We start from the raw sequence: 27,072 nt of genomic DNA, 5'->3' as shown, positions 1-27,072 counted from the left end.
AGTGATGCCATCAGCGACGGACCACTTGGAGCTTTGCAACAGACACATGGGAGACCAAGCACATTACAGTCCAGCCTTTTTGTCCCTTCCCCTCACACAGGCATGAGCAGTAGCAGAGCTAATCCTGCTTGGAAATGTGTGGATGCAATTTGGTCTGTTGGTAATTGCATTTTTGCTAGCCATCCTTTTTCCCCCTTTATGTATTTGACTGTGTGTGTGTGTACTCGCTCTGTGTGTGTGTGTGTGTGTGTGTGTGTGTGTGTGTGTGTGTGTGTGTGTGTGTGTGTGTGTGTGTGTGTGTGTGTGTGTGTGTGTGTGTGTGTGTGTGTGTTTAGTTGTGGCCGGGCCATATGTGTCTGTGCTACCTTTGCCAGAACTGCGACAGCCAATCCAAGAGCTAGTGTCCTTCCAGCCTCATGCTTCCAGCATACTGCGGCATCCATCCACTGACTGGAGTCACTATGTGAGGGAGCTCCAACTCCTTGCCAGTTCTCTGTAGATTGGGTCCAAATGATCAGAAATGAAATCACAATTGATGCACTTTTACTTACAAGCCAAATTTTATATGATGACGGCGCGTGTGCGTGAATGATGAAATTATTACATCAAAATGCATTTGCCCTCATACTGTGTGCCTATGCAATGATATTCTGATGCCCATATGTGAGGCAGCCTACTTTATCATTGTTATGTACACAGTACATGGCTACTCTATGTATGCTGGTAATATTGTTATACATATTTCATGTTGAGCATACTGTATCCAGCTTTCACCTACCGCCCCACTAGCAATGTGAAAAAAAGGTGTGTACCAACCCAGAGTCAAAACAACTCACTGGAGAAACAGCAATGTGTTTTATAGCCTAAATAATGCCATTAGGCTTAGTACCAAAGATACCCTTGTTTTCTGTGACCGTAGAATAGGCACTGAACCAGAGGTGGTTTCTTGGCTCTGTAGTAGAGCTGTAATGACAAGGCAAGTGTGTTTGAGGCTTGGTTTGGCAAGCACAAGGTACTTACAGTTGTGGGGAATCTTTTACGGGCTGTGGCTGTGCACACTGTCTTTCTGAACTAGATGGTTAATTTCTGAACAGGATGGTTCCTTCCTTAACCAGCAGTCTCTTCATCTGATTTTGATCAAATAGGCTAGCATTTGAATGTATAACACATGCCATATGTACAGATGCGTTCCTATTTGTATACAGCAGTTCCCTTACTATGAAAATATGCAAGAGTATCTATTTTACACCATAACAGAAAATAGAGACATGCAACAGCATTTTATTTAATTCAATGTGTATTAGAGTGGTATTCTACTGTAGGCCTAGGTACTCAGGTGGACTATATTGTTTGTGGGGGAAGGAAAGGTGTGTTTAGTGCTCTAGTTTGTAAAAAACAGTTCACTGACTGTTTGATTCTATGTTCCCAGGCATACAGTATTAAATTAATATTGCTCATCATACCTGCATAATAAATGTGTTTTCCTTTACACTTGACTAATAATTTAAAAAGCAAAAACAGTTCAAGGTGCAAAAATGCACACGTTTCATGGTTCTGAATATTTCAGTACAATATTGTTTTTACACATTTATGTCAAATTGAGAAGAAAGGCAGAATTGTTGTGTTCCAATATTCATGTGAAGAAGTTCAACAGTAGCCACTTCTCAATGTTATATATTTGGAATATTACATAGTTAAGCAAATTCTTTGTCTGGGTCAAATTGTTTGACCACCGTTGTGTGTACCCCTGTGATTTGTTTTGTGGTCACTGGTTTTGTGGAGACACAAATTGGCCCTGACTGCATTAGTAGATATAATGAGGCAAGAGAAACACTTTTGTGAATCGTTTGGCAGTTTATGGATGACAGCTTTGTGAAAACAAACTGTGAATAAGTAAAGGCCAACCTCACAAATAATTAGAGCATAATTGTAGCATGGTAGATAATTGCAGTCAGTGTGGTAGAGCACAGTGGGGGAATTTTGTCTGAACAGTAAGTCCTTCATTTACCCCTCGAGTCTTCCTCTAGACATCAATGAAATGCATAATGAGAGGAAAACACAGCAGAGAATTAGTCGTCAGTAAAAGCCTCTGAGCTCTGAATCCAGCGAGAGTCTGCATGTGAGTGAGGGATTACAATATTCTACATTGACACGTTGTTATTGATAATAATGTGTGTGTGTGTGTGCGTGCCTGCCTGCGTGCATGTAAGTTACAATGCCGTTTAAATTGGTTCAATTTATTTCAATTCATTAAATTGAGAACCTCTGACTTTCAATTCAAAACACATCTTCTTCACAGCTCCTGTGAGTAGATCAACAAAGACCTCTCTCAAGTTATTATACTACTTCCTTGTGTTTCTGTTTGACTGTCTGAGAGTAGAGGCAGGCAGACACATAGAGGCTGTAACAATGTACAGGAAAACATGAAAAAGATGATTGGTTCTATTAATGTTAGGAGGACGGAATTCTCCCCCCATCACAGCACAATGCAGGGGGAAACAAAGTCTCCCAGAACAAATACAACCTTCTGTGAATAGAACAAAGCAGTTGAGAGAGAGAGAGAGAGAGAGAGAGAGAGAGAGAGAGAGAGAGAGAGAGAGAGAGAGAGAGAGAGAGAGAGAGAGAGAGAGAGAGAGAGAGAGAGAGAGAGAGAGAGAGAGAGAGAGAGAGAGAGAGAGAGAGAGAGAGAGAGAGAGAGAGAGAGAGAGAGAGAGAGAGAGAGAGAGCTAGCTCGTGGTCAGTGGCTTAGCCTCAGTGTGACAAGGTCTCTGGCAGGTTTGTAAACAGGAACTGTCCGGATGCAGGGGCCAGAGCCATGGGATTTCCCCACAGAGCTGAGGTGGGAGGGGTGAGAGTGCGTCTGTCTGGGTGGTGGCGTTTGGTGTTGAAATGGTGTGGGATGTCCTGGGGAGACATTTCCTGTGAATCGTTGATGGGTGGTGTGTGTGTGAATGAGTGGATGGGGATGATGGAGCACAACTGTTGTCAGACAATGAGGTGGGGCCATTTAATATCCAAAATCGGCCACATTTTCTAGCATACAGACAACTTTCTTTTGAGCCTTCCCATTGCTCCGATCATCCCCCACTGAGATAGCCAGAGTTATAAAGTGAAAGCACTTTTTCACACATTTTTATAATAGATTTCACATGTCTGATACTGACAGGCTATAATAAATATTAACTCAACCTCCATTCTCTTTAGTTCCCCCATTTCCAGCAATACAGTTTTCTTTTTTATAGTGCAGTAATGATCAGCGTGTCACCCTTTTGAAAACAGATAAGTGCCAGAGAGAGATAGATCAGAAATATCTCAGGCACTTCGTTTAAGGCTTGGCCATTCCATGCAGTGTCTGCATTTGTGGCTTTTTCCTTCCTTCCTGGTGAGTCATGTGTCATGTGACATCACACTGTCTGTCTGCTGCTCTGGTTGGCCAAGAGTAGACTGGGAGGAGAAGAAGCCAGGGGGAATAATCATAAACGCAGTAGCATTCTGAGCTGTAAATATTACATTGGAAGGCTTTAGTGCACATGGTAACTTTGGAATGAAACAAGGGCCCTGTTTGAATATTTAAGAAATACATCCTTCCCCTCCTCCTTTCGTTGACTTGGGCCATGATTCAATACAAGGCGCGTTATAGAGCAGCACACTAGACAGCTGACAATCCACCTTTTAAAAGTAATTTCCTCGACGTTTGAGGAGATCGCATTCATGATAAACACTGGAAATATCTGCTCAAACATTACTTACCTTTTAAAAGGCGTATTGTCGGCTGTCTATTGTGCTGCCCGACTAAAACGCGCCCTGAGTTGAAACCCAGCCTTAATGCCCTATATTGCTATTGCTGTCTGAGCCTGGCCTGATCACCTTGACATTTCATTGTCTCCTTGTTCATCTTGTGGTCTTCACAACACCTTGTAGGTATCAATTGTTCCTTATGATTCAGTCTTTCAACACGTGGAAATAAAGTGACTAATGTTCAGCTTAAGGGCTGACTAAACCCCTGGTTTCCTCAGCTTCGTAGTTCATTCTTTTTAGAACCTTTGGACAATATTAGTCATTGTCTCCATGTGTACTTGTTTTTCTGCCTCATTATGTGGGCAGTCATACATTGTGTTTGTCAGAAGGAGTAATGTAATGTTCTCTGCAGTGCTGCATAAGGACGTATTCGTTTTTTTGTACACCTCAAAAACACGCACGGCGCGCGCGCACACACAGACACACACATATACACTCGGTGTACTATACAATACATACGTACATGAGTGAGCTGATTGTGGGGGCGTCCTGCTTAGTGCCTTGTCTGTTCCTCTTCCTGTCTGGAGAAGCTCACAGGATCTCTCTGGTTGGTAAATATCACTTTCATAACGTAGTGGGCGTTAAACAAAGCGAGTGGTTTTCTCACCTTCAAGAATGTATAGTTTGTGTGATACAATCATTTACAACCACTGAGTGTGATCTTAATAGCATGCAATCCATGTAACACAAGTCGAAACAATCGTCTGAAAATTATTATATGGGTTGTATATTATGCTGGATTGTCAGTGGTATATCAATTGATTATGGAATGGTAGATTATCTATCTAGGCTGTAAGCATTTCACTATTAATAATGACAAACTGTTTTCCAAAGCACATGCACTGTTTATTGTATTGCAGGGTACTGTAGGGGGAACAATCGATACAGTTATATATCGAGATATTATTGTTGATGATATATCGTATTGTATCGTTTTGACAATATTATTTTGCCGCTGGTGTGCTGTACCTGCACCAAACTCCAGTATTTTTCCTTCATAGCTTGTTTCCCATCTTCTTTTTTAAAAAGGAGCCAATTTTCTCCTGCACTTTTATTTCCATGACTGATCAAAACTTGTTTTCTCATGGCTCTCTCTTGTCCCTCTGCAGCAGACACACGATGAGCAATATGTTTGGAACATCAAATCGCAATAAAATCACAGTATTTCATTGTAATACACATAGATACGTGAGAATCGCTATACATATCGTATCGGGAGGTCCGTGGCAAATCCCAGCACTAGTACTATGTGTGGGTTTCCATGGGTATAGAAATACACTAGAACAGATCATGAAGCATGGACTGAGAGAAGCTGACTTCCCATGTCGCTCAATACACTGTAGTAGAGGATGTATTTCAACGCTATTTGAACAGTTATTATTGCACTACTCTCGGCACCCACAACCAAGCCACTAGATGTTAAGGCTGTAACGAGAGATTGTTATATACAGTGCATTCGAAACGTATTCAGACCCCTTGACTTTTTCCAAATTTTGTTACATTACAGCCTTATTCAAAAATGTATAACATTTTTGTTTTTTTACTCATCAATCTACACACAATACCCCATAATGACAAGGCAAATACAAGTTTTGCGATTTTTTTGTAAAAATATTCATGAAATATCTAATTTACATAAGTTTTCAGACAATTTACTCAGTACTTTGTTGAAGCACTTTTGGCCGCGATTACAGCCTCGAGTGTACTTTGGTATGACGCTACACGTTTGTCACTCCTGTATTTGGGGAGTGTCTCCCATTCTTCTCTGCAGATCCTCTCAAGCTCTGTCAAGTTGGATGGGGAGCATTGCTGCACAGCTATTTTCAGGTCTCTCCAGAGATGTTCGATCAGCTTCAAGTCTGGGCTCTGGCTGGGACACTCAAGGACATTCAGAGACTTGTCCCAAAGCCACTCCTGCGTTGTCTTGGCTGTGTGCTTAGGGTTGTTGTCCTGTTGGAAGGTGAACCTTTGCCCAAGTCTGAGGTCCTGAGCACTCTGGAGCAGGATCTTGCTGTACTTTGCTCTGTTCATCTTTCCCTTGATCCTGACTAGTCTCTATGTCCCTGCCGCTGAAAAACATCCCCACAGCATGATGCTACCACCACCATGATTCACCATAAGGATGGTGCCAGGTTTCGTCCAGACGTGACGCTTCGCATTCAGGCCAAAGAGTTCAATCTTGGTTTCATCAGAACAGAGAACCTTGTTTCTCATGGTCTGATAATCCTTTAGGTGCCTTTTGGCAAACTCCAAGCAGGCTGTCGTGCCTTTCACTGAGAAGTGGCTTCCGTCTGGTCGGTCTACCATAAAGGCGTGATTGGTGGAGTGCTGCAGAGATGATTGTCCTTCTGGAAGGGTCTCCCATCTCCACAGAGGAACTCTGGAGCCAAAGGCCATTCTCCCCGAATGCTCAGTTTGGCCGGGCAGCCAGCTCTAGGAAGAGTCTTGGTGGTTCCGAACTTCTTCCATTTAAGAATGATGGAGGCCACTGTTTTCTTGGGGAACTTCAATGCTGCAGAAATTTTTGAGACTCTTCCACAGATCTGTGCCTCGACACAATCCTGTCTCGGAGCTCTTCAGGCAATTCCTTCGACCTCATGGCTTGGTTTTTGCTATGACATGCACTGTCAAAAACCTTATATAGACTAGGTGCCTTACCAAATCATGTCCAATCAATTGGATTTACCACATTTAGACTCCAATAAAGTTGTAGAAACATCTCAAGGATGATCAATGGAAACAGGATGCACCTGAGCTCAATTCCAAGTCTCATAGCAAAGGGTCTGAATACTTATGTAAATAAGGTATTTACATTAGATTTTTTTTTATAAATTTGCAAAAATTTGTCATTGGGGGTATTGTGTGTAAATTGATGAGGAACAAAATTATTGTATCAATTTTAGAATAAGGCTGTAATGTAACAAAATGGGGAAGAAGAGAAGGGGTCTGAATACTTTACGAATGCACTGTATGATATGAAGAGACTCCTAGAGAGTGGTACCTTGGGGTATGGTGAGAAGGCTCTCACGGACGGTCTTCTACATTGATTTCCCCCATACTTTGATCAGTTGCAGACAACATCGTGTGTTTTGAAATGTATATATTTATTTTGTTATTCCTAGAGAGATTGGACAAAAATTTGATTAGCTTGCAAAACAGAATGTTGTACAGCATCTGTACTTCATCCGTTCTGGAAAAAACTGGATCCAAGCCTCTCGGTTCCCTTGAACCCAAACTCACAGAGCAAAATGTAGTTGATTACAAGTGCACATGGACCTGTGGGATGGTTGATATCATGTCGTTGTAGGACAAATGTGATAGGTTGGGAAACTGAGAGCAAGACATGGGTGTGTGGGGGTAATAGTGTAAGTGAATACCTCACGATGAAGCTCTTCCATGCTACAGACACACAACAGTCGAATAACTCTTCAAATATAATTCAAATTCAGTCATAATGATATTCATTTGAAATCCATTTCTAAATTGATCCCAGCCCTGGTAAAACTACTTTACTGCTCAATCAAAAGTCTATTCTGGGAACTTCATTTATTGTAATAGCCCTAGGGGAAAATAAAGTTGAATTGAATTCAAATTAATTCAGGGAGCAGAAAAAACAGAAGTTAGGGTCAGTTAAGAGTCAGTTTCTGATACCATGTTCATACTTGATGTAGTTCTCATCCTACTGTGGTGGATGACCACAGCACAGCCCTGCTGGCTTTCAGTGTCTCTGTCAACTTCGCCTATGATGTGTTCACATGTGGCCGGGATCTAGCAGTCACGTTGATTCTCTCTTCATTCCAGCCGTTCCCGTTGATTGCCAGGCGTATGATCTTCACCTTTAAATACCAGTGACCACGGCTTATTTTACACCTCGTTCAGATCTGAGAAAGACCGACCACGTTGTCCTCAGCTGATGTACTTCTGAGGCTTTTCCTGTCAGAAGCATATGAAGTGTGGATGGGGAAGCACTGCGCTACTCTTGGGGGTTTCATTTCAGCGCAGCCCATAGACAGCCTGACAGGCTCTCGCTACCTGTTTCAGGAGGTTGGACTGAGGCCTGTGCGGTTCACAGGGGATCTCATGAACAGAGAGCAAGCCACAAGTCAAAAGCAGATGGCTGTTTTTTCCACTGCGGTCTGAACTATTCTGAGCTGAATGTAGCTGAACTCATACAACTGTGGCTTTTGTATGTATGATTGTGTTATGCACCTAACATATTCAGTTAGAGTGATGAGATCGCTACACCTCTCTGATGCACACTTGGTACATAGGCCACATTTAGCTTCCACTCTGGGACAGGGCTTGTCATATACACAGATGTAGCAGAGGTGGTGTGGAAACACACGCACTTTAGGTTTAAGGAGTAACTGCTCCTTAGACCTGAAGACTAGCTACCTAAACTAATGCCCAGGTTTTAGCTCAGTCTAACTCAATTTTAGCTTGGGCGCCCAGTTGATCTGGCAACTATAGCCCCCTTTAAAGTAACTGTCCATTGTTTCCATATTTCTATGAAATATGACCTATAATTAATTACAATATAAGTGAAATAGTTTTGCTTCCAACATTTTTTAATAAAGCATGTTGGAATGGTGTGGGCGTATATGGTCCTTAAAAATATTCATGTGATTAAACTGATTGGCCAGCTCATCCGCCTCAGGAGGATGACATTTTGTTTTTGTAACAGTATTTTTATTGGAATTTCACAATTTTCACCCATATTAAGAGATACAACAACAGAGACAAAGCAAAAAAAAACAGCACTCACTTACACATACCTGCGCATATACAGTGGGGAGAACAAGTATTTGACACACTGCCGATTTTGCAGGTTTTCCTACTTACAAAGCATGTAGAGGTCTGTAATTTTTATCAAAGGTACACTTCAACTGTGAGAGACGGAATCTAAAACAAAAATCCAGAAAATCACATTGTATGATTTTTAAGTAATTCATTTGCATTTTATTGCATGACATAAGTTTCTGATCACCTACCAACCAGTAAGAATTCCGGCTCTCACAGACCTGTTAGTTTTTCTTTAAGAAGCCCTCCTGTTCTCCACTCATTACCTGTATTAACTGCACCTGTTTGAACTCGTTACCTGTATAAAAGACACCTGTCCACACACTCAATCAAACAGACTCCAACCTCTCCACAATGGCCAAGACCAGAGAGCTGTGTAAGGACATCAGGGATAAAATTGTAGACCTGCACAAGGCTGGGATGGGCTACAGGACAATAGGCAAGCAGCTTGGTGAGAAGTAAACAACTGTTGGCGCAATTATTAGAAAATGGAAGAAGTTCAAGGTGACGGTCAATCACCCTCGGTCTGGGGCTCCATGCAAGATCTCACCTCGTGGGGCATCAATGATCATGAGGAAGGTGAGGGATCAGCCCAGAACTACACGGCAGGACCTGGTCAATGACCTGAAGAGAGCTGGGACCACAGTCTCAAAGAAAACCATTAGTAACACACTACGCCGTCATGGATTAAAATCCTGCAGCGCACGCAAGGTCCCCCTGCTCAAGCCAGCGCATATCCAGGCCCGTCTGAAGTTTGCCAATGACCATCTGGATGATCCAGAGGAGGAATGGGAGACGGTCATGTGGTCTGATGAGACAAAAATAGAGCTTTTTGGTCTAAACTCCACTCGCCGTGCTTGGAGGAAGAAGAAGGATGAGTACAACCCCAAGAACACCATCCCAACCGTGAAGCATGGAGGTGGAAACATCATTCTTTGGTGATGCTTTTCTACAAAGGGGACAGGACGACTGTACCGTATTGAGGGGAGGATGGATGGGGCCATGTATCTCGAGATCTTGGCCAACAACCTCCTTCCCTCAGTAAGAGCATTGAAGATGGGTCGTGGCTGGGTCTTCCAGCATGACAACGACCCGAAACACACAGCCAGGGCAACTAAGGAATGGCTCCGTAAGAAGCATCTCAAGGTCCTGGCCTAGCCAGTCTCCAGACCTGAACCCAATAGAAAATCTTTGGAGGGAGCTGAAAGTCCGTATTGCCCAGCGACAGCCCCGAAACCTGAAGGATCTGGAGAAGGTCTGTATGGAAGAGTGGGCCAAAATCCCTGCTGCAGTGTGTGCAAACCTGGTCAAGAACTACAGGAAACGTATGATCTCTGTAATTGCAAACAAAGGTTTCTGTACCAAATATTAAGTTCTGCTTTTCTGATGTATCAAATACTTATGTCATGCAATAAAATGCAAATGAATTACTTAAAAATCACACAATGTGATTTTCTGGATTTTTGTTTCAGATTCCGTCTCTCACAGTTGAAGTGTACCTATGATAAAAATTACAGACCTCTACATGCTTTGTAAGTAGGAAAACCTGCAAAATCGGCAGTGTATCAAATACTTGTTCTCCCCACTGTACATATGCATACACACACACACACACACACACACACACACACACACACACACACACACACACACACACACACCCATACACACACACCCATACATACGTACACCATTTTACTCTCCCCGCTCGGCGCTTCTCTCACCCCATCCCCATCATTGCGTCTCTCAATACATACATTTTAAACAAACTTACAAACAGAAATTAAACAAAAAAGCTCAGTTTAAACTAAGAAGTTAGGTTCCACACATGGAACGTACAGTGTAATTCTGAAATACATAGATCACCACCATTCTAAGAGAATCTTTGCAGCATAATAGCTGATACCTCAGGTTCTAGGTAATTTAGATAGGGTTCCCATACTTTGTAGAACTGATCTGTTTTAGAATGCAATGTACATGTCAGATATTCCAGAGGCACCCATTCAAATAGTATCTTATGTCAATCTTTAATAGAAGGAACCTTATCACTAATCCACTGTAAAAGGATGTTTTCCTCGCTGCAAAGGTAAGGATGTTGTAAAGCCTCCTCTTACCCACAGAAGTAGATCTAGATTCTAGATCAACCCCTAGGATCTTTTAAATTTCTTGCAGAACACCAGACCAGTATCTTTGTATTTTGGTACATGACCATAAACAATGTGTTAGGGTGCGTGTATCAGTTTTGCATTTAAGACACTGAGGAGAAGAGGAAGAGGGGCTAAAAGCATGTCTGCGATTTGGGGATATATGCAATCTGTGTATTATTCTTAATTGGATTGCTCTAGTACGATTACATATAGATATTGTTTTTGCATATCTCCAAATGTCCTCCCACATCTCTTCGTCAATAGTAACAGACAATTCTTTCTCCCACACTTGTTTCACCCTCTGTGTGTCGACAGCAGAAAAGGACCTTAAAGCATCATAAAACAGACTTACAGACATTTTCCTTCGTGGGAAAAAAAGCATTCTTTCAATGACAGACATATCAGGGTTACCAATTAAGGTGGTGCTCTTCACAATATAATGTCTTACTTGTAGGAAGCGGAAAAAGTCCTGCTTTGGGAGTTGATATTTCTCCACCATCTGCTCAAATGACAATAAAATCTTATCAGCAAATAAGTCATTTAGTCTGCGTATGCCCTTATTAAGCCAAAAGTTAAAGCCAGCATCCAGCAATCCTGGACCAAAATCTGGGTTGTTAAGAATTGGGGTAGGAGGATGACATTTGAAGCGGTCTGTTTGAGATTCAAGTTTGAGGTGTTTAAAAATTATATATTTATTTGTTTATTTATTTATGCTTTGGCCACAAATACAAGTACAGGATGAGTCAACAAAATGATTGGTGTAAGAGTTAACAGAATAACAGGGATTTCCCCTGGACAGTTACTTTAAAGACGTACAAGTAGTGAACTATCCCACTTGAGTGGGAATTCTGTTGATAGGCAAGATGAATAGGCAAGATGAATATAACAATGGCAGATATTGAGGATGAAGAGAAGGAGGAACGAGCGATCAGGGACTGTGTGGGATCCTCAGCGGACGCACGGAGCTGTGGTTATTGACTCAAGTTTCTGTTTGCAGATTACATCTGAACAATCTCCCTTTTCAGCTGTGATGTCGTTCTTCCAGATGACCTGGCACTTGGGGGTTCCCTAGGGGCTTCTGCTGGGGAGTGTGATGCAGGAGAGGAAGGCAACACTTCTCTGGGACACTCTACCTCTGTTGCGTGGAGTATGATGAAATATTGAAGAGACACATGCACACATTGAGTTTGTTGTTCCTATGTATTTGCCCTCCCATACCCTTTTGACACTATTGCGTCGACCTGTGTGCGGGTACAGAAGTGAGCTGAACTGGAGCAATATTGTATTTGGTCCCAGACCACTTTTAAGTGTAGTCATGCCCTGTCCAAACCAGACCTAGATCAGAGCCCTGAGACGCTCTGCATCCCTCCCGTTAGTCAGAAATGTACATAAACATTTACATTGGAGAGGGTCTCTGCACCACCTGGTCTCACTACTAGTGTCCGCCAGGTCTCGGTACTAGGTCCTCTCTTGTTCTCCACCACTGCGGGTGCCATGGAGATTATAGTCCCCAGAGTGGAAAATCGCATTAGCAATTTCCACGTTTTTTTCCCCCTTCCCTTGAGTAGTCTCTAATTAGATTCTGAGGGCCTAATAAGAATAATTCAGCATGCTCCCTCCACTGCTTGTTAACCAGGCCTCCAGGTATTGCCGGATTGAGGAAGCTGTCTCACAACGCAGTAGTAGAGCTAGTCATTTCGTCACATACTGTGCAGTCTACCATTTTGGAGAGTGACTGAGCATGTGTGTCTATTTTCATAGATGAATTGATTTTGACATTTGAAATGGCTGAGTGGAAATGATGTGAGGTGGGTTGTTTATTTCACACCTCTGTGTTTAAGTCACACTCATACAATATTGAGTAATCTCCTCCACCCTTTCCTCTGGAGTGTCTTATTAAAACTGTATGATTAGCTTAGCATAACTGTCCACTATATCAGACTGAGCTGTTTAGTCCGTCATTGTAAATAAGAATTTGTTCTTAACTAACTTACCTAGTTAAATAAAATAAATATATAATAATAAAGGCTGTGCCACTCCTGCTAAACCATACTCCCCATGACTAAAGATACAGCCCCCAGGACTGTTTTGAGTCCACTGACTGGGCGGCCCTGACGGACAGCGCCGATGACCTGGGAGAGGCAGCGGATACCGTCTCTGAGTACATCTGTTTCTGTGAGGATCTCGTTATTCCCAAAAAGAAAGGCAACATCTTCCCCAGTAATAAACCGTGGGTAACTCAGGAATTAAAAGAGCTTCTCAACCCGAAAAAGTGAGTGTTTAAATCAGGTGGCAGTAACAAGGAAAGGAAAAATATTCAGAGGCAACTCAAAAGCAAAATGAAAGAGTGCAAGGCAGCATACAAAGACAAATTAGAAAACCTTTTCAAGGACAAGGACAGTATGAAAGCCTGGGAAGGGCTACAAACCATCACAGGCTATAAACCAAAGAGACAATGTATGACCGTCGAAAATGACCTTGCTTTTGCAAATGCGCAGACCAGCTCGCATTACCATTCCAGAAGCTGTTCTAGCTGTCACTGAACAGTGGGATAATTCCAGACTCATGGAAGAAGTCGCTGATTTTCCCAATACCTAAAAACAACAGGCCAAACCAATTGGCATACCGCGCCTCCAGGGGTGTTGATGATGCGTTACTGGACATGCTGAACAATATCTACCAACATTTAGAAGAATGCATTTAGTGAACTCTACCTCAGTATTGCTTATTACCACTGTGTGAATTTGTGTCTCCTCCAAATGGCGCCCTTTTCCCTATATTGTGCACTACTTTCGATGGGGTCCAATAGGCAATAGGGTGCCATTTGGGATGTAGCCTTTGTCACTTATCTGAAACAAATAGGGAACAGAGATGGTGAACTCTGACTTTGTCCCTCTCAGTATGGCTATAAAGAGAAGTGAGATTCAATGCACCATACGTAGGCTATATATGCCTTTACCATACAACATCTCTTAAATAATATTTTAGGAACAATGTCACAATATACCATAAGTGCATGCAAGTAAGGAAACTGCATACAAGCATTGGAAATAAAACCTTCAAAGGGAAGCATTGTAGCCATCACTGTTTTCTGTCTTTGCAGATTGAAGGCACTAGTATCAACAGGAGGCAGGAATGTACAGGCAGCATGTGACTGGTGAGTTCTAACACACACATGCATACACTCCCAGAGATGACCCATGTTGAACTGTGATAATGTTATGGTAAGTGTGATGCTGCCCTCTGCTGTACTGCGTATGTGTGTACTCTTACTATTTAGCCAGGTGTGAATGACTCTACTTCTTTCAAGGCTCACTGCAGTCAAAAACTAGATGTTCTAGTGTTTTATATATATTTCCACACTATGAGGTTGAAATAATACTGTGAAATTGTGGAAGTTATGATAATGCCCTTTTAGTGTACGAGCTGTTTGAAAAGACTGCCTGAAATGTCTGCTTGTTTTGGTAGGATGGAGTTTTGGCCTGCCTGGTGACATCACCAGGTGGTAAATTAGTTAATAGACCAATAAGAAAGAGAGTTCCAAACCTCTCTGCCAATAAAGGAAGTTTTTCAGTTTTCCCCTACCTACTCAGACCACTCCCAGACAGTCCTAGCTAAATTCTTGCTTGGCTCTTTCCTAAGAAGCTATTTTTTGCTTTATTTTTGACAATTTTAATTGAAAACAATCACAGTAAGGTACTTAATTGTTACCCAGAAATGATTTGATATTGAGATAAAAACAGCTACATTGGAGCCCCCCCACCCCCACCCACACACATCTTCTACCTCAGTCATTGTTAAGCCTCCTCCTCCTCCTCCTCTTCATCAGGCTGTTCTCCCATGTGGATGACCCCTTCCTGGATGACCCGTTGCCCAGAGAGTACGTCCTGTACCTGCGCCCTAGCGGACCCCTGCAGAATCAGCTCCATCACTTCTGGCAGCAGTCCCGCGTCACCTGCGGAAAGAACAAGGCCCACAACATCTTCCCCCACATCACACTCTGCCAGTTCTTCATGGTGAGCCTAGGGGGAAATGACACGCCTCACGCTCATACATCAACACATGGATGCTCCTCTAATTCAGCTCACCATGAAGTATTATGATTATGTTACTTAACATTGACGTATGAGTCTTTATTTTAACATTTTAATTGAACCTACACTCACAAAGGTGTTCTTTGGCTGTCCCAATAGGAGAACCCTTTAAAAAATGCTTTTTGGTTCCAGGTAGAACCCTTTTGAGTTCCATGTAGAACCCTCTGTTAAAAGGGTTCTACACAGAACCCAAAATAGTTCTAACTGTAACCAAAAAGGGTTCTACCTGTAACTGAAAAGGGTTCTCCTATGGGGACTGTGAGGAACCCTTTTGTAACCCTTTTTTCTAAGTGTGTATTTATCCAGGAAGTCCCGTTGAGGTCAAGAGACTGTATCATCTGTCTAGTACGGGCCAGTTTCCCAGACACAGATGAATCCTAGTCCCAGACAAAAAGGTGCTTTTAATGGCGATTCTCAATTGAGCAGACTTCTAAGTCCAGGACTAGACTATCTGTGTTTGGAGAACTGGCACTAATGTTGATGTAAGACTCAGTGTTTGTGTGATACTCAGACTCTACCCTGACCCCCAGTGTGCAGACAACAAGGTGGACGCCCTGTTGGAGGCCCTGCAGGCCACGGTGGACCAATGGAGGGGTCGTTTCCCTAGCCCCCTGCCCCTGGAGCTCTACACCTCCTTCAACTTCATAGGCCTCTTTGTTGAGGAGCAGATCGCAGAGGTCCTCAAGCAGTTTGCTGCTGACTTTGCTTCCGAGGCTGCCAGAAAAGCTGGTAGGGACTCTCTCTGCCTGTGACACCTGGACACACACCCAATCTCCAGAATGCATGCACTCAGCTCTCCAGAATGTTCTCAGCTGCCTCCCGCCAATTGTTGCACATTCATTGTTTCATTGTGTGAATTGTTGGCCCTTTGATTGTTTATTTTTTATCAATCAACATTACATATGTAACCAGTGAGCCTAGTAAATGTAGCATTAATCTCCTTCATTTGGTTACATACATTTCTGTTAACGCATGTATTACAGTAATTTACTGCTCTCATTCTCAGAGTGGAAACGTTATTTGCAGAGTTCACAACCTGCTACACTTGTGAGAAACACGTTTTGGTTTATTTCATAACCATCATTTAGGAGTTTTGTCAATTTTTTCCTTGACTTTTGTTTGGAGTCCTCCATGTGAGCAATGAGCATGTGTGTGGTTTCTCTGGTCTGATAACGTTGAGGGCGAGCGCCGCCTGAGCACGTAACCTGCTGAGTTGATACAATGTTGCACTTCACTAAGGATAGCTCAAGACAGATAGAAAGTGAGGCAGATAGGTGGAGTAGAGATTTTCATCTGGATATTTTCTACTGTTTTATTTGTTGGCTTTAGGCCTATGTATTTTACTTAGTTGAAAGTGGAAGGTATAGGCTCCTGCTGCATTGGCCTATAGTTCCATGGCACGCAGATAGGTAGAAATGGTAGGATAAATTGTAAGCTTCCCCAAACTTGAAACTCACGAGCTGCCTACAATCTTAGAAAAAAAGGGTTCCAAAAGAGGAGAACCCTTTTTGGTTCCTGGTAGAACGCTTTTGGGTTCCATGTTAGGACCCTCTGTGGAAGGGTTCTACATTGAACCCAAATGGGGTGCTACCTGGAACCAAAAAGGGTTCTTCAAAGGGTTCTCCTATAGGGACAGCCTCCAGTACCCTTTTGGGTTCTAGATAGCACCTTTTTTTCTAAGAGTGTATGGTCTTTATCATAACACCCATTAAGAAAATGTGTGTGCGCGCAAGCACACAGGAGGTGACTTTCTTCATACTCTTTACCTTTATTCACTCGTTCCTCTTCTCTCTGTCTCAGATGTCCATTTAGAGCCCCATAAGAAGCAGCTCCATGTGACGTTAGCCTACCACTTCCCTACCAGTCACCTGACCTCCCTGGAAAAGCTGGCTAAGGGAATCGAGGTGAAGCTAGGCTGTGATTGGCTGGCTGTCCTTTTCTCCCGGGACATACGGTTTGCCAATCATGAGGTAATAATAACCACTTTGTTTTCTGACGCAAACCCTGTCCACCTTCATTTCACATCCAATACTACTGTTGTACTTTCTACTAATCAATACCATGACATGGACCTTGTACCTTTTACAATACAAGCTCATGAGGCATTTATAATAAGTGATATTCTTCAAGAATCAATGGGAATATACAGTATAATTAATTTAGAAACGGCTGTAAATATCAGTGACCTTTTACGAGCTTGCCCATTTACACCTATAGCCTTGCATAGTACTATATTTTGGTGCTAGATAAGGCATGGGTGTTCTCAAGCTGTGTCCTTCCCTCCCTCTGTTGCAGACGTTGCGCGTGATGTATCCCTACGCCCCTCAGAATGAGGACGAGCTGGAGCTGGTCCCGGGCGACTTTGTCTTCATGTCTCCCTTGGAGCAGAACAACACTAGCGAGGGCTGGGTCTACGGGTCCTCCCTGGCCACGGGGCTGTCCCGCCTATTGCCTGAGAACTACGTCAGCCGGGCAGACGAGTGTGACACCTGGGTCTTCCACGGGTGAGCCCTCAGAATGTGCTGTGCCAGTTTGAGAATGTATTATTTTCACCAGCTTCTTACTTACAGCTCTCGGTCCACAACATGGGGGCTGGGGTCAATTCCATTTCAATTCATTCAATCCCGAAGGAACTGTAGAAGAGCGTGGAGAGTTCTGCTCAGTAGTCAGTAGTGATGAATGAGTAGTAGTGAGTATGTGTGTCCTCTACCCTGTCCTCTACTCTTGTCCTCTGTGTCCTCTACTCTGTGCAGATCACACTCCTTCTTCAGTTGCTCCGCCCCCTCGGACAAAGTGAGCAGGGAAAGGGGCCTATTCGATGGGCTGCTGGACAACCGTCTCCTCGACAACACAAGCCCTGGGGACACACCCACCTTGAGCCTCATCTGTCATCCCATGCAGGTACTGGACAGAAGTCTCTTTAACTGAACCATGCATTTGTGATGTTTAGGGCCAGGAGCTTTTCCTGACCAGGATAACTAGTGCCTAGCATTTAGTCATGAAAAAGGATTATTCTTATTCTTGAAGAATGACTTCAATTCAAGGCTATTATAGTAAACGAAAACAAAACGAATCATGAAAAAATGATTTAGTAAACTGAAATAAAAGAATTAACAAACAGGTTTGAAAAACTAAAACTACACGGAAAATATTATCTTTGACTCCAAAAACGGACTCAAATATAATTAAAAACAATCATGAATTATGTTCAGTTTTAGTTTGTACGTTTTTTTTCTCACAATAATTTTTTAAATAAAAAACTAATATAAAAAGACAAAACTAGCTTCAATAGCAAAGCTGTTTTTCTGGTGTACTGATCAATTCTCGAAAATGTTGGGAAATGTTATGGATTTGAATCCCCAATTCACTGTATTGTTTCTTAGGTGCTTCGGGTCAGCAGCAATCACTCTCGGCTGCCCAAGCGGACCCTGTTTGTCTGCCGGCACGGTGAGCGGATGGATGTGGTGTTTGGGAAACACTGGCTTTCACTGTGCTCTGATTCCAAAGGTGAGCAGAGTCAGACCAATGGTACTGGAGGTGCAATCCTAAGAGCAAGTGTGCTTTCAAAGGAGTCATACATTTTGAGTTTGGATGAATCTGTTTGGATGAATCTGATGTTTTTGATTGGATAGATAAAAGAGCAGTATTGTTTGTAGGTTTTGAAATCATAACAGTAGTGTACTGTGTTGTGGTGTTCTGTTCTACAGGTAGATATGTGCGCACTAACCTGAACATGCCAGTCAGCCTGCCCATGTGGAGTGGAGGACACAGAGATTACAACATGGACACCCCCATCACTGTGTTTGGTTCCACACAAGCGCGAATAGTGGGTATGTGGTTGTCAACACATAGTAGTAGGCTATGTTATCTGCCCAATTCCATATCTCATGTTTCATTGCAGCGTGATAATAATCTATTCCCCTGTCTATCTGTCTGTCTGTGTTGCAGGCGAGGCGTTGTTGGAGAGCAACACAGTGATAGACTTTGTGTACTGTTCGCCCTCTCTGCGCTGTGTCCAGACTGCTCAGAACATCCTCAAAGGTAACCAGCCTGTAAGCTACTTGCCACTACAAATCCTACTTAGGATTTTTTTTAAACATATCCATAATCCTCTCTAACACTTGATGAAGACTTAAAGAGGCAATCTGCAGTTGCTACATCCATTTTACAGGGGTTGAGGTTGGAGTGTTGTGGCGTCTGTTCTTGCAGCGACACGGTCATTTGTGCTCGTCTCTTCCTGTTTTTGTTTTTCTGTTTAAAGTGTTTTAAAGTTGCGATCTACCTCAACCAACCAAGTTTTTAGTGGTATTAATAATGAGGCAAATAACAGTACTTTGGCTGTTAGTTTTAATCCGTTTTTTTTGTGAAACGCACCAAACAAGCTGTCGACCTAGCCCTCAATGGATACAGCGAGCCGCAACAGCGGATATCATACACAAGAGATGTCCTGCTTAATCTCCGACCCTTTGCTGCAAGTCTACACTGCAATGGAATACCACCATCATTACAATCAACCTGTTCCCAAGGAAAGGCTTCTAAACCAATGAAGCGTGGCAGTAGAGGTGGAATTCAGAATCGGATGAAAAAACAGCCCTTCAGAACACCTTTTCCATCTATTATGCATGGACATGTACAAAGCATGAGGAATAAGACTGAGGAGTTATGGGCTTGTACCCAATACATCTCAGAGTACCGACAAGCCTGCTTGATCTGTCTATTTGAGGCCTTACGGAACAGGATCCCGACTCCGTTGTGGAGCTGCATAGCTACACTATTGTTAGAATGGACCGAAACATCAACTGTGGTAAGAGAAATGGTGGTGGTGTTTGTGCATTCATCAATGAGAAGTACTGCAATCCTGCCCATATTACAACTAAGCACAAGGTCTGCACTAAAGACATTGAACTCATTGCTCTTAACCTACGGCCATACGACCTGCCACAGGAAGTAAATCAGGTCCGATTATTTATTGTTTACATAGCGTCCTCCGCTGACATCCAAATAGCTGCCGACTTGATTCATGACCTTGTATCCCAGGCTGAGACAGAGTCACCTGAAGAGGTAAAGCTATTCATGGTAGACTTTAACATGTGCAATCTATCTGAACATTTACCATCATATCAGCAATATGTTACATGTCCTACCCCAAATGAAGCCTGTCTGGACGTCTGATATGGTAACATCCCAGGTGCGTATTTTTCCAGAGCACTACCCAATCTTGGGGGTTGGGATCATAACATGGTTCAGCTCATGCCAGTCTACAAAGCGCGTCTGCAGGGAGAGAAGGCCGAAAAGGTGGAGATTAAAAGCTGGACTCCTGAAGCTACTGAAGGCCTCCAGGACTGTTTTGAGTCCAATGACTGGGCGGCCCTGACGGACAGCACCGATGACCTGGAAGAGGCAGCGGATACCGCATTACCATTCCAGAAGCTGTTCTAGCTGTCACTGAACAGTGGGAAAGTTCCAGACTCATGGAAGAAGTCGCTGATTTTCCCAATACCTAAAAACAACAGGCCAAACCAATTTGCATACCGCGCCTCCAGGGGTGTTGATGATGCGTTACTGGACATGCTGAACAATATCTACCAACATTTAGAAAAGGCAAATAGCCTAATGACAATTGTATTCATTGACTTCAGTAGCGCATTTAACACCATTCAACTCCACCTACTGGTGGATAAGCTGGTGAATTTGGGTTTCAACTCTCTACTGATCAAGTGGATTAATAGTTTCCTTGGGAACCGTACTCAACAAGTGAAGTTTACCTCCGCCATCTCTACATCTAGAACGGTGAATACGGGAGCCCCTCAGGGTTAGGTGCTTTCACCGATACTATACACACTGTACTGTTAGGTTCTAAATATCAGAGTAAGAAATTGACGGAAAATATAAAAGCTCCAACCAAGTTTATTCACCCAAAGGATCGAACAGCTGAACAGATAAAAACACATTTCCACCAGTGGTAGTGTATATACCCCAATTTGGGTGGTCTCCTCTCTAAACATTACATCTTTATTGCTAGGCAGGAAGTTAAGTGATACGGGCAATAAACTCTTCTTTCTCCCTTAATGTGACCTGACCTGACCTCGACCCCCTTCCTCACTAAACCACATCTCTCCATCCTTATCAGTGTCTGCCACATGTGATTACCTTTACTTTACTCATTACATTCCAAGCTTAATTGCCTCCACCATATACATTCCTCCTACAGATAACCATTAACTTCTGGTGTAGACCCTAGACTATAGCACTCAATATTTCAATAGGATACCTGATAATTAACAATATTCCAAGTTTAGCCAGAACTCATCAGTACACAAACGATTGTCAAGCCTCTGACGCAGCTCGCACTTTTTAAAATAATATGCAGATGACACCGCTGTGGAGGGTTTCCTCCACCCAGACCAAGCCTCTCTTCAAGGTTTTGATAGAGGAATTGTGTAACGGCTTTCTTCCTGGGATGAAGGAGAGGACCAAAACGCAGCGCGGCTAGTGTTCAACATGTTTAATAAAGAATAAGAACGTGAACACTACAAGCTACAAAACAATAAATGTGAAAACCGAAAACAGCCCTATCTTGTGCAGAACACAAAGACAGGAAACAATCACCCACAAACCAACAGTAAAAACAGGCTACCTTAATATGGTTCCCAATCAGAGACAATGACAAACACCTGCCTCTGATTGAGAACCATATTAGGCCAAACAACAAACCCAACATAGAAACACAAAACATAGAATGCCCACCCAGCTCACGTCCTGACCAACTAAACAAAGACTAAACAAAGGAAATAAGGTCAGGAACGTGACAAACTGCAACATTTATCCAGTGGTGTGCAAATAACTTTCTTGAAAGAAACGTTAAGAAAACAAAAGAGATGGAAATTGATTTCAGAAGGAACAAAACTCCACTACCACCTACGAAGATCATATTAGGCCAAACAACAAACCCAACATAGAAACACAAAACATAGAATGCCCACCCAGCTCACGTCCTGACCAACTAAACAAAGACTAAACAAAGGAAATAAGGTCAGGAACGTGACAAACTGCAACATTTATCCAGTGGTGTGCAAATAACTTTCTTGAAAGAAACGTTAAGAAAACAAAAGAGATGGAAATTGATTTCAGAAGGAACAAAACTCCACTACCACCTACGAAGATCAATGGGGAATCAGTCGATAGAGTGACCACATATAAATACCTGGGAATCAAAATAGAAAATACACTGAAATTCAATGACTGTGCCTTTGCAAAGATAAAGAAATTGTAACAGATAATGTTTTTTTATGCAAACTGAACCATTTTAATGTTGACCGCCGTATCTTACAAATGTTCTATAAATCTGTCCAGAGTGTGCTGTACTTTGGTCTGATATGCGCGCTCGGAAACATGAGAGTAAAAGACCAAGTCAAGCTTCAGCGCTTGATTAAGACGGCGGGAAGGATAATTGGTATAGATCATGAATCAGCCACCAACCTGTACACAAAACTCATCCTCCTAAAACGTGAAAGCATTTTACAGGACAGTACTCATCCCCTTCACTCAAAACTCAGTCACAGCAGCAGCCGGACAAGGGGAAAGAGATTCTTCAAAAGAAAATTTAAACAGATAGATATGGGGACTCTTTTACTCCAACAGCCATTAGGTTGTATAATAGATAGTCTATTTGTCCCTCCAGTATATAGTATATTGCACTTTCACTTTAAATGTGAAGATATTGCACTTTGAATGAATTATTTTGTGTAGTTTCTGTGTTTTCATGTTTTATGTACTGTCTTTTTGGAATTATATGTAAACAATCTAATTTATAAATGCCTCATCAGCTTAACAACTGTCGTACCCCATCAGAACCAAAATATATGTTTTTTTACTCCAATGTTTGTAAACAAACTAAATGTAAACATACACTGTATAGCCTACAAACATGGTTAAAACTATCATATTACATCATGGATGGTCAGTTCTTGCATCCATATCTCTGTCCATAGCTTTGAAAATGGTTACATTTCTCCGGCCCCATCCCGAAACAGTGGCAGGGAGTATGCTTTGTTATTGTTTCAACTGTGGATTGCCCCTTTAATGGTTGAAATGTTGTCAATAAACATAGTTGAGAGCATATAATGTGTTCTGGTACTGTCCAGAGTCCCCCCCCCCCCCCCCCCAACCCTTTCCCCCGAAGCACTGACTGTATGTAGATCTGAGAGGGGTTTGATACCATTAGTCAATATGATAGTAGTTCCCTTTCCTTCTGATGGGCAGTAGCGGTGCATGGGTAAAATCACTGGGGAAGCCAGAAAAAAAACCATTAAAACCTATGTGTTGTGATAATCGCATTGTTTGCTCTATAACCGGTTAGTTCATATGCCTTACTATGATATATAAGCCTAAGGCCCAGACAATAAGACACAGTGGCAGAATAAATTCAACTACACCTTTGATTCATCACAAAACCGGACTCCACAAAGCATATTGCATGTAACAAACAGTGACCAACAGCAAGTTAATGTTCCAACATTTTCAGAATACTAAACAACTATTGATTTAGAACCACGGAGAGTTACCGCAAGTCACAAAGAAAACACGAGCTGCCTCCACTATAACAGCACCCTTTCAACTTCAAGATATCAACATCATCAAATCACTTATGCTTAGTCTAATACAGTCTAAAATATACCAAAAACTATTTAGCCCAATCAACGTAAGCTAAATATGATGTGGCTGTCCATGGTTCTGATTTCTGTGTGTATGTGTGTCTGCGTGCACATTCGTGCAAGTAGAAAAAACATGTTGGCTCACCCTACTTGTAGAGAAACACCAATGCCATCCTCCTCTCTTTCATGTTGACGAACGGTCTATTACTGTGTCATACAGCACACGCTTTTATTTTTTCTTGTCCTAGGCTACCTGGCTAAAATGCTTACTCGCTAGCCTAACTTCCTTTCATTGGCAACGCTAGCTAGTTAACATAAACCTTCTACATCTAGCTACATATTGAACTTCCATCCCTTCAGGTCAGGGGGACAATGTATGAATGAATGGTTGGATCAGAATTGCCGTTATAATCATTGGCCAGTACAGAGAATTAAGTAAAACCACAAGTCCAAATCTCTATCTCCATCCATGGCTAATTTAGGAAAGGAACACTTTTTAGCTAGCTAGCTAGCCACCAGAGGACAACAACACAACGAGATGCAACAATTAAAAACATTTCTGTCAATGACGTATGCTCTCAATGTGATTTGACGCCAAATCCAAACTGGCTTCCCTTGAGACTTTTTTTGGTGCGCCAGGACCATTCACAGTTGAGCTCACTCAGTTTAGCTCAATGCTGATTGGCTATTATTTTATACGGGTGGCAACAATGTCATACTCTTTTGGACCAAACAGTCTCAGATAGATGACCTACACATACAGAGACGGAAGGGCGCTGTTTTGCTCGCTCGGATGCATTCTCCGGTGAAATACATTCAGCCTCTTGTGAATTGAAGGAGAATTATGAAGCACAGAGAGCGGAAAGATTTAAAAAATATATATATTAGTAAATTATTATTATATATACAGTACCAGTCAAAAATGTGGACACACCTACTGATTCCAAGGTTCTTGTTTATTTTTACTAATTTCTACATTGTAGAGTAATAGTGAAGACATCAAAACTATGAAATAACACACATGGAATCATGTAGTAACCAAACATTTTTCTAACAAATCAACTGGCTCTCATGAGGACTGCTGAAGGAAAGAGTGTACAAAGCTGCATCAATGCAAAGGTGGCTACTTCAAAGAATATAAAATATATTTGATTTCACTTTTTTGGTTACTACATGATTCCATGTGTTATTTCATAGTTTTGATGTCTTCACTATTATTCTACAATGTGGAGAATAGTACAAATAAAGAAAAACCCTTGAATGAGTAGGTGTGTCCAAACTTTTGGTACTGGTACTGTATATATATATATATATATTGTAAAAATTTGGCATCCATGAATATACGCCACTGCTGATAGGCTAAGGGAAATTGTCTCCATATCGCTTACATTAATCCGATCGTTTCAATCCAATGCTTTCAGATCTACATAAGTGCCTAGGGGCTAGGGGACTAGGGGCTAGGGGACTACGGGTTGTTTTTGGACAGGGCTTTTGTGTGTAGCAGAGGCTGCAGTCTTCCTCTTTTGCTGATGTGCCTCTCTGTCTCCTCTTGCAGGTCTGCAGCAGGATGGCAAGCTGAAGATCAGAGTGGAGCCAGGGCTATTCGAGTGGACCAAGTGGGTCTCTGGGAGCTCTCTTCCTGCCTGGATCCCTCCCACAGACCTGGCTGCATCCCACTTCACTGTTGACACAACATACAGGTGATACAGGCAAGACTATTTCCTGGTTCACCTCCAACCTGTACTCTTACTGGCCATTTACACTATACAAGCGTCACTCGTCTAGCCACGATAGCCTCGCCCTCATGTGGGTGCTAACAAGCTTGAAAGCATGCTAGGTAGTGCTATGTATCAACAGCTATTGTCAGCCAATCCAGTAGGGGTTGGAAGCTATGGTGAGATTCGATTGGTCACTCGCATAGCGATATCACTGAGGATCTGAAGAAAATTCTGCCTGCCCTTTTCAGCTTCCACGTCCGTGCTCGCATCGCTCAACAGTCCCCCGCCCACTCTGCTTATTTTGCTTTCCTTACATTTAAAATGAACAGTGGTGTAAAGTACTTAAGTAAAAATACTTGAAACTTATTTTTGGAGTATCTGTACTTTACTATTTATATTTTTGACATCTCTTACTTTTACTTCACACATTCTGAACGAAAGTGATGTACTTTTTACTCCATACATTTTCCCTGACACCCAAAAGTACTCATTACATTTTGAATGCTTAGCAGGACAGACAAATTGTCTAATTCATACACTTATCAAGAGAACATTCCTGGTCATCCCTACTGCCTCTGATCTGATCTGGCGGACTCACTAAACACATGCTTCGTTTGTAACTTAAGTTCTGAGTGTTGGAGTGTGCCGTGCCCCTGGTTATGCGTACATTAAAAAAATAAGAAAATGGTGCCGTCTGATTTGCTTAATATAAGGAATTTGAAATGATTTATACCTTTTTCTTTTGATACTTAAGTACATATAAAACCAAATACTTTTCGACTTCTACTCACGTTGGTATTTTACTGGGTGACTTTCATTTTTACTTGAGTCATTTTCTATTAAGGTATCTTTACTTTTACTCAAATATGACAATAAGGTACTTTTCACACCACTGAAAGCGAATGGCTTCCAATGTTTCACAGCACGATGCCGCTTCGATGTGTAAACGCAGAGTTAGGCCCAACCCCTAGTCCCTCTAGCCTTGGACCTAGGCACAGCTATAAAGAAACCAGATATATACAAATAATATGGTCAACATTCCATTAAGACTATCATAGAAAATGATGGAGCGACCACGTTATTGCCTATGCTTATTTAATTCCTTCTGACCTACGTACATGAAGTGGTAAAGGTAGGGGCTAAGGGTTGTTACTGGATGGGGCCAGAGCCTTTTCAGCAATACCTCTGTCTCACATGTTCTCTCTGTTTCTTCCCACAGACCTCTCATACCGATAAGCAAACTTAGCGTGTCGGAGTCCTATGACACGTACATGAGCCGGAGCTACCAAGTGACCAAAGACATTCTGTTTGACTGCAAAAACATGGGTAATTATGATGCAGGGTTCAGTCACTGCTGTGGCTTTGGATGGGATGTGAATTTATAAAACAGTCCTGGGTTGAATTAGTACTTATCTTTCAAATCCTTTGGCTGTGCTCGATTGAGCTTGCCTGGCGCAATGGAATCAACGGATTCCAAGACGGATCCCAAAAGTGCAAACACTTCTCATCTCCCACTCCACTCTAGACAGGCTCAATCAAACGCTCAGGGTATTTGAAAGAAAACAAATACTTTTTTAACCCAGATGTGATACAGAAAAATCATGTGTGGGATGAACATTGGGATTCATTTGGTCCGTGTTGTTCTTCCGTTCCCTCATTTCCTCATCTCCCACTCTGTAGGAAACAACATACTGATTGTTGCCCACGCTTCCTCTCTGGAGGCCTGCACCCGGCAGCTCCAGGGCCGCAGCCCCCAGACCTCCAAGGACTTCATCCAAGTAGTCAGGAAGGTCAGCTGGAGTTTATTTTACTCGCTCAATGTGATCTTTTCTTTTGATCTCATTGTGTCTTCCCCCTCACT

The 27,072-nt window shown here is 42.3% G+C and overlaps 1 protein-coding gene across 2 annotated transcripts in view; it reads left to right on the top strand.

The window, feature by feature from the left end:
• LOC139548941 (ubiquitin-associated and SH3 domain-containing protein B-like) overlaps positions 1–27,072 on the top strand; it is a 49,001-nt gene that overhangs the window by 9,523 nt on the left and 12,406 nt on the right. For both annotated transcript variants that reach the window (XR_011669796.1, XM_071358914.1), the window contains exons 2-13: positions 13,849–13,902; positions 14,575–14,761; positions 15,370–15,568; positions 16,640–16,809; positions 17,135–17,343; positions 17,593–17,740; positions 18,223–18,346; positions 18,547–18,669; positions 18,788–18,880; positions 25,049–25,193; positions 26,431–26,537; positions 26,892–27,001. Coding sequence is in view for 1 of the 2 variants with exons in the window: in XM_071358914.1 (XP_071215015.1) it covers positions 13,849–13,902; positions 14,575–14,761; positions 15,370–15,568; positions 16,640–16,809; positions 17,135–17,343; positions 17,593–17,740; positions 18,223–18,346; positions 18,547–18,669; positions 18,788–18,880; positions 25,049–25,193; positions 26,431–26,537; positions 26,892–27,001 (1,669 nt within the window). In the remaining variant the exon portion in view is untranslated. The remainder of the gene's footprint in view (positions 1–13,848; positions 13,903–14,574; positions 14,762–15,369; positions 15,569–16,639; positions 16,810–17,134; positions 17,344–17,592; positions 17,741–18,222; positions 18,347–18,546; positions 18,670–18,787; positions 18,881–25,048; positions 25,194–26,430; positions 26,538–26,891; positions 27,002–27,072) is intronic.

The sequence above is a fragment of the Salvelinus alpinus genome, chromosome 22, assembly GCF_045679555.1.
Source record: "Salvelinus alpinus chromosome 22, SLU_Salpinus.1, whole genome shotgun sequence".
NCBI classification, from domain to species: Eukaryota; Metazoa; Chordata; class Actinopteri; order Salmoniformes; family Salmonidae; genus Salvelinus; species Salvelinus alpinus.
This window is presented reverse-complemented; position numbering and strand designations above follow the sequence as displayed.